Below are 7,825 nucleotides of genomic sequence, written 5' to 3' on the forward strand. Positions count from 1 at the left end.
GGAAAAACACCCTCCAGTCGGACAGTAAGAGGCGCCAGTGGTTCTACGATCCCGTCATTCAGAGCATTAAGAGCAAGTCCTCCCGCTTGTGCTTGGACGCGCCCGAGCACAAGCACGGTGGATCTGTGGTCTTGGCCAATTGCGATCCCAACAACGTCAACCAGAAGTGGGTCTTGAACGACTTCACGGGCCAGATCCATCATGCAACGCACTTTGGGTTTTCCCTCGGCGCCCCCGACGACGTTGACGGACTCGTGCGCTTGTTGTGGAGTGACAAAAACAACGTCAACCAACACTGGAACATCAAGCCCGTCAAGGCCAACGCGTAGGCAGGCAGCTTGGAGGCACGCACGCACATGCATGATGGAATCGTTGGAGCATCAAGGCCGTCAACGCCAAGCGTAGGGCAGCTTTGAGGCATAGTAGTATGCATGAATATACCAGTATCTTTCATTCGAAGAGTCTTGCTTTGTTGGGATTGGATCACGATCCCTGGAGCAACCGTAGTAGTTGGAAGAGGTTGGTTATTCAAGATGCTACCAGTGCTTTTTTGCAGGCAATACTAGTATTAATAATACTTACTAGTATTAATACTTTGTCACGGGTTAAGTGACTCTTGAATACTAGTAGGATAGGCGAGGCGAAGGCAAGCAAAGAAGACCAAATCTAGGTGAGTTCGAGGGAAAGCCTTCGTGACAACCAAGTTTTACATCACACAGAGAACATGTCGCAGTGAAGTGAAACTCACGTAAAATATTTTGGCTCTTTGGAAGTCCCCAAGAGTTTGAGTTTGACACAACCCATGCCATTACTTCTTCCAACTTGGTCGAATAAGCACACTTGGTTAATTGAGTTTGGATTATTACTTCGAAGTATTTGTTTAAGACATTCCCCGGCGAGGGCCCATACTAGAACCACATGTTCTAGTATCGGCCGTCGCGGAGGAATGTCTTAACAGTCTGTCAATCAAATGATAATCCAAACTCAATCAACTAGAACCACATGCTGTGGAACCGCTTCGCCAATTGTAACGCGCCTGCTCCACCAGGGGCGGTGTGTAATCTTCTGTTTTTACGCCTTATGACCTGAACGTTTTGAAGCAACGTCTGCAGCGAGCGATTCGCTTCGATACGAAGATCTTGGACGCGGAGTATCGCGTTGGTCGTATGTTGGACGAGCTGATGCGATCGTTGGAACAAGACCATCAGGAGTGGGTACTCCATTAAGAAGGCAACATGGTCGTCGAAGTCATGACGAAATCGATCAAGCCGAGGTCGCTGAAGACAGCGGTTCAAAAGCAGCTGCAGTTGCAGCGGAAGAAGGCGTTGAAGACTGACTTCTTTCGTTACGTCAACTAGCTGCGAATATTTGCAGCTGGTCACAAGCTGTACGTGGGGCTCGACGACGAGTCTAAACCTTCCCCGGCTGCGAAGCCGGTAGAAGCTCCACGAGGCGGCAAGCCTTATATGCCAAGACGTGACAGCGGCCGGGAGGACGCCGCCAAGAACAATGGCAGAGTTGGCGGAAAGGCCGAAACGATCGTGCTTAAGAATGCCGAGCCCTCTGCCAAGAAGGGCTGCTTGAAGTGCGGTGACTTGAGTCACCGTGTGGCGCGGTAACTCAAGTCGCTTGTGTTGCGTGGTCTGAAGGCCTGGGTCGACGACGCGTCGACTGTAAACCGAACTCATCGTGAGTCTCCCAGTCATGGAGTTAATGGACTTCAGCGTTGAAGACCTCCTTGTTGGAGCAAGGAAGAAGAAGGAAAAATGGGACGTTTCGTCCGTGCCGACGAATGAACTGTCCGGATCAAACCCGGCTCGACGTCGGTGAAGTGTGGGATGCGGCAGTACCCGCCGCTGCATGTGGAGTATATGCGCAGCCATGTGGCTGCCCTGGAAGCGAATGGTATGGTATACCAAAACTACCGGGCTACGTGGGCCGCAGCCCCAACGATCGTGTCGAAGAAGGAAGTCGGCGACTTGCGCATGACGATCGACAGCAGGCCGATCAACGACTGCACGGAGCCGATGCCTTGGCCGATGCCAAATCTAGATAGCGCGATGTTTTGTCTAGTGGGGACGAACATGTACCTCACGTTGGACGTGACCAAGGGGTACTGGCAGTTGCCGCTACATGCGGACAGCCAGATGTACTTCTCTTTCATATCCTTCGGCGTGTGTAGCCCGACCCGCGTGCTTATGAGATAGACGGACGATATCGCGTACTGCCAGTCGGTTGTCCACCAAATGTTTGGTGAACTGCTGTTCCGAGGCCTGTTGGCCTGGCTAGATGACTTGCTGGGGTCCAGCAAGACGACGGACGAGCTGCTCGTCTTGGTGGACCAAGTCCTGGCCATCTATGCCCAGTTCGGACTCAAGTTGAGCCCGAAGAAGTGTCATTTATTCCTGCGTGAGGCAGAGTTGTGTGTGGCATGGTGATTTCGGCTGATGGAATTACCCATTCCCCAAGCCGAATTCAAGTACTCGTGGGCGTGTCGCCGCCACCAACAGCGGTTTGTGTGTACAGCGGCTGATGGAATTACCTATTCCCCAAGCCGAATTCAAGGACTTGTGGATTTGTCGCCGCCGACGACCGCGGCAGTTTGTGTGTGCCACCAACTGGATGCGTTCGAGCATCCCCGGCTACAATCCGCTGGTGGATCCGTTGCGACGTCTGCTCGACGTGGCCACCAAGGCAGCCGGAAGCTGCAAGAAATCGGCTTTAGTGCGTGTTGCACTCCCTGCCGTGGGATGGTCGTCCGACCATCTCAAGTGTTTCAACGACGTGAAACACGCGTTGGCGCATGTGGTGCCCCTGTCGCACCCGCGAGAAGACATGACGCCTGGTCGTGCGCCCGGGTGGTTTCCGTCTGTTTACCGATCACCGCAACCTGGTGTATATCTTCAACCCAAGTGGCTCGAACGCCAATATGGCCAAGTACCATTTCGACTGGTTGTCGATGCCCATGGCCAAGTCTGGCCAAAAACAAGTGCTTGTCGTGAAGGACGACATGAGTGGCTTTGTGCAGCTGTTCGCGGCAGAGTCCGCTGACGCCGCCGCGACCGCTCAGTGCCTGATAACGTGGTTTACCACGTCCGGCTGCGTTGACACATGGGTGTCAGATGGCGGTTCTCACTTCAAGAACGAAGTGATCGAGAAGGTGTGGAAGTTGGTGGGTGCCCACCATCATATCACGACAATCTACAGTCCTTGGGCGAACGGGACTGTAGAAGTAGTCAACCGACTAGTGCTGCGCGCCGTGAAGGCGCTGCTCAGCGAAATGAAGCTGAACGCGGACGAAAGGCCGCATGTGTTGCCCCTCGTTCAAGGCGCCCTTAACCATCAGCTGGCGGGCCGGCTGGGAGGAATTGCGCCGGTGACAGCGTTTAGCGGCCTGCCAGCCAAGACCCCGCTGGCAGGACCGACGTCCAAGGAAGTTTACGTCGCGGACTGGCTTGGCGCCGCCCGTCAGAAACATGTAACGGACCTCCAGTTGGCGCTAGAAGAAATGCACCGCAACCGAAAGTCCCAAGTCAAGTTTGCGGGTTTTCAGTCGGCGATATTGTGCTCATCGGATCGGTCGTCAACCGCGCGACAAAATTGGCCCTGCATTGGCGCGGACCCTGCCAAGTGACCAGAGTTATCACAGACCATGTGATGGAGACTCAGCAGCTGGTGCCACCGTATGAAGTCACGGTCCATCATGCATGCCGATTGAAGATGTACCACGAAGGTGGTAGAGAGGTCACCGAAGACCTCGAGGCGCAGATCGCGTTTGGCGATGGCGGATTTCATGTGGAGCGCCTGGACGAAGCGCGCTGTGTGGATGGCCAACACCAAGTTTTGGTGATGTGGCTTGGACTTGACGATGAAGAATCGTCCTGGGAACCTGCGGCGAATTTGCTGGACGACACTCCAGTCGTATTTCGCAAGTGGGCGGCGGTGAACAAGGAAGACCCTGCCGTGGCCGCCCTCATCAAGACACTGGACTTTCCGTAGGAGGGGGAGTGTTGCGCAAGGTGCAGAGCAATTGGGTCGCCCGTCGGTTTGACCCATTGGTAACACACACTGTGGCGCGTTAAAGGTTCCGATACCTTAGTGGAGGTACTGAGTGGTAGTCAGTAGGCGCCTCGTGGCGTATTTAACCTCACTAATGTCAGTGTGTATATTTGCTGCCATGACGAAGGTCCCGTGGCCAAAAGCCAAGAAGAAGCGGGAGACAAAACTGTGTGGTACTCCGTTGCGCATCGCCAGCTTCTGTTCCGACGTTTATAGGTTTGATTGGCAATTCGAATGCGTTCTGAGGAGCATGTGTTTTCGCGATTTGTATGCGTTTTGAATCGAGTAAATCCTAAATTGAGCCTGAATGTGGGAGTCCTGGTATTGCAAGATAACGTGCTTCTGCTCGCACGTGTACCTCGAGTATTTGTACTCTTTGGGCTTGCGCCGCGTTGGTCGAGGCATGTCGTCAAATTTTCTGTGATTGGGTGTGGTGTTTCAGATTTCAAAACCCTTCGTTCAAATTGTCATTTTCAAATATCGCGCCACTACGTGGATACAATATATAAAACGGTATGCTTATCTGGAGGGATCACCAATGGAGCAAATCAAAATTTTAGAGGTTGCCAAACGGTGTACTACACTCAACATTGAGTCGTAAAGTACGGTAATTTTAGTAGCTACAGTTACGTACTCCCACTCCTGAAATCACAAAACTTAGAAAGAAATAGCCAATCACATGCTCTGAATTCATTTACAATAGCCAATCACATTGAAATGTGTGTTTAATAACCAATCACATTGCTCATAGTCACATATGTTGAAATTCTCATAACGCACTGCCTGCCGAATTGGATCTTACTGAGTAACATACTCTATATTCAATTCAGCAAATCTCATGTGTCCTTCAGCAAAACCTACTAGTATGTGCGATTCATCAATCCTTATGTGGCTCTGAGCAATTCCTATGTGGTCCTCAGCAATTCTTATGTAATATTTTATCCTCCTTCGCCATTTGTAACGCGCCCACGCGCCTGCTCGAGTGTGTGATCTTCGGTTTTTACTTCGCTCAACACTGCATACCTCGTGCTTCGACTGATCTTCGAAGTTCGGTCCTCGTCGTCGTATTCATGCGGATTTCGTGCTAGGTTTTGAATATTTTCCGAAACGGTTTCGTATGAGTCAGTGGCAGTTACGGATACGTGTAGGGGTTAGGTCACAGGTTACTGTATGAAGTACTACTGGCAGTGAGTATTTTCTTAGCACGCAGGTCTTATGCCGTGATATGAATTATCTACACCTACACTAGCTAATCATCTGGCAGCCAGTGATCCACTAGCCTTAGCTGGGAACTGTAATGTGCAATTCTGGGTGCAACCTTTCAACAGTGTATTTTCGTTCAATGGATCTAGATTGGACGTTGCGTTTGGCAGAAACCACAAACGGATCCACCATCTTCAGCTAACGTTACCAGTATACGTATGGTTACTACTCCAGTATCACTTTTCTTGGCTCGTTTGGTTCGTTGGAGTGCATGTGTAGCGCTTGCAACGGTCCACATACGGAAGGAATGTATCCATGCCTTCCTAGAGTATTTGAAAAACGGAGAGTTAAGCACTACGATCACGAGAAGCCAAATCCGTCGCAGTCGCCCTTGTCAAACCCACACACAGGTGTAAAGCACGCCAAGTCGCAGAAGTAGTCACCCACCATAAACGCAAAGCAGTCTGGGCCACACATGTGTTTGCACGTAGTGTCCTGACTGACATTGCAGTACGGTGTGTCATCCAGAATGACACTTCGCCGATGCACAAGTTTGAGTTCGGCAGCGTCCAAGGTGGTCGTATCTTCGATGGGATTGCCACTCAAATCGATATTCACTCCACGTTTGGCAGCAGTCCATGGCACAGACTTTAGCCCATTCCCAGCCAAGCCAGCAATCGTGAGAGGTGACGGCCACGCGGACTCTGGAAACATCGACGTGATGTTGTTGCCCCGGAGGTTGAGTTCGGTGAGGTGTGGCATACTCAGTATTCCATTGGGGAAAGTCGTGAGACTTACATTCAACAGCTGCAGCCGCTGCACAAAACTCCATGCGTTGAAAGCGATGTCGGGAATGGTTTTCAATGGCGCTGCGTCGATGAGTATAGTCACCAGCTCGGGAGGAATATCGTAAAGCAGTGCATGAGGAATCGTTTCCAACCGACTGTACTGTACCAAGATGTTGTTCAATGATGCCGGTAGTGGGCCAGTCCAGGACGACATATTGGAAAATGTGACCTGGATCTTGGTGATCTGTTGAAATGGCACCATCGAAGTGGCGTTGAGGCCATTTTCCAAATCGCATCTCGAGAATTGAACGTACACCAACCTCGTACCAATGATTCTCGGATCCAAGAGGGGGGTGGGGTCATCAATGCCAAGGGTGTGGCAGTTGATGTTGGCGTAGGCGCAGTGACACCCGAGGTCCATTAGCGGCTGCATGTTGGACACACAATACGACGGACATGGCTCTCGATACAACAAGCACCGTCCCAGCAAGATAGCACACACGACCCCCAATCCACTGCTCACAGCCAAGTTCAACCGTCGCATGACACGATTCTGTTGGCTTCGCTGTAAAACTGACGATTGATCCTTGTTGGAGTCTGCCGAGTGGGAAGTGTTTGCGAGCCGGCAGATGGTGAAGTATGTCGACAGGTGCATGACATGCTTGACGAAAAAGTCCACAGGGCTCGTGATTCCAAAGAGTCTGGCAAACAGCAGCGTCTCGGTGGTCCAACGATTGTCGCGGACCAAGTTTGGGTTGATCAAGATGAGTTCCAACCCTTGTATCGCCACGGAAAACATGGGATGACCACACGACAGCGTGAAACTGAACAACGCGTCGACATAGCACACCAGCGTGTATTTGGTTTGGATGTTGTTGATGAAGATGAGGCAGGGCGACAAGACGGAGTACAAGAGCACAATCACAGCGTACGACACTACCTTGGTTGGGTCGACCATCGTGCTCAGCATTTCGTACACTTGTCTACCTTGGCAAAGGATCACGATGAAGTTGAACACGATAAACATGTGGTCAAACCAGTCGGTAGCGGCGCGCTTGGAGAGCCGACGCACAATGATTCTGGATTGCGTTTTGGAACTGAGTCTGCGCACTGTCACAGCTGGAGGCGGGGGCTGCGGAGGCTTCGACAGTGAGGTGGCAGCTGACTTTCGATGACACAATTTGGGGCCCACGAGCGCACCAACGTGCATGAGCGAAATCATGGTGTACCCCGCAGCAGTGACTTTAGGCTGGTACAACTTTGCAGTGACGACACTAGGTCCGGTTGAAAACAGCATGAGGAGCACCCACACGACGAGGTACACCGTGGTAGCGACGTGCAACGAGCTAACGATGACGCGCAATGCTAAGTTTCGCCTGTCGTGGGTAACCTTTGGAACCACGACTGCAGCCGCTTCAGACACCACTCTACAGTTTGGCATCGTTGAGCGCAGTTGTTCGAGTTGTATTTTGAGACCTCCAGGCAGTTAAGTATACATGTCAACGCCAAGTCGTTTCAACGAACGATTCACGTAGTCGGTTTCAAATGAAACCGATCCGACCATGCAGGTCGCATTGTGGTCGCTGTGGTTGTCGTAGGCGCTGGCGTCGACCCGCTTGACATGTAACTTATACACCACGAACTTTACAGTGCACATAACCAGAGGTTGGGAAAATACTACTAGTATTTATTACTTATTCCTGTCGAAAATGAATAATGAAACTTATTTTTTTCAACCCACGAAGAGAATTACTTATTCATTCTATACCTGCGGT

The 7,825-nt window shown here is 51.4% G+C and overlaps 4 protein-coding genes across 4 annotated transcripts in view; 2 read left to right on the forward strand and 2 right to left on the reverse strand.

The window, feature by feature from the left end:
- H257_12313 (hypothetical protein) overlaps positions 1-329 on the forward strand; it is a gene marked incomplete at both ends in the record, with an annotated part of 444 nt that extends 115 nt beyond the window's left edge. Inside the window, one exon of the mRNA XM_009839473.1 lies at positions 30-329. Coding sequence (XP_009837775.1) covers positions 30-329 — 300 coding nt within the window. The remainder of the gene's footprint in view (positions 1-29) is intronic.
- Positions 330-2,532: 2,203 nt separating this feature from the next.
- Positions 2,533-3,999, forward strand: H257_12314 (hypothetical protein; the record flags this gene model as incomplete). Its single annotated transcript, XM_009839474.1, has 3 exons — positions 2,533-2,871; positions 2,939-3,579; positions 3,639-3,999. 3 exons carry the CDS (start codon positions 2,533-2,535, stop codon positions 3,997-3,999), a joined length of 1,341 nt encoding a protein of 446 aa, XP_009837776.1.
- A 1,373-nt stretch (positions 4,000-5,372) lies between these two features.
- H257_12315 (hypothetical protein) lies at positions 5,373-7,491 on the reverse strand (the record flags this gene model as incomplete). The annotated part of the gene is made up of 1 exon (XM_009839475.1): positions 5,373-7,491. One exon carries the CDS (start codon positions 7,489-7,491, stop codon positions 5,623-5,625), a length of 1,869 nt encoding a protein of 622 aa, XP_009837777.1. The 3' UTR covers positions 5,373-5,622.
- A 253-nt stretch (positions 7,492-7,744) lies between these two features.
- H257_12316 (hypothetical protein) overlaps positions 7,745-7,825 on the reverse strand; it is a gene marked incomplete at both ends in the record, with an annotated part of 711 nt that continues 630 nt past the window's right edge. Inside the window, one exon of the mRNA XM_009839476.1 lies at positions 7,745-7,750. Coding sequence (XP_009837778.1) covers positions 7,745-7,750 — 6 coding nt within the window. The remainder of the gene's footprint in view (positions 7,751-7,825) is intronic.

This window comes from Aphanomyces astaci, assembly GCF_000520075.1.
Source record: "Aphanomyces astaci strain APO3 unplaced genomic scaffold supercont1.40, whole genome shotgun sequence".
In the NCBI taxonomy this organism is placed as follows: Eukaryota; Oomycota; class Saprolegniomycetes; order Saprolegniales; family Verrucalvaceae; genus Aphanomyces; species Aphanomyces astaci.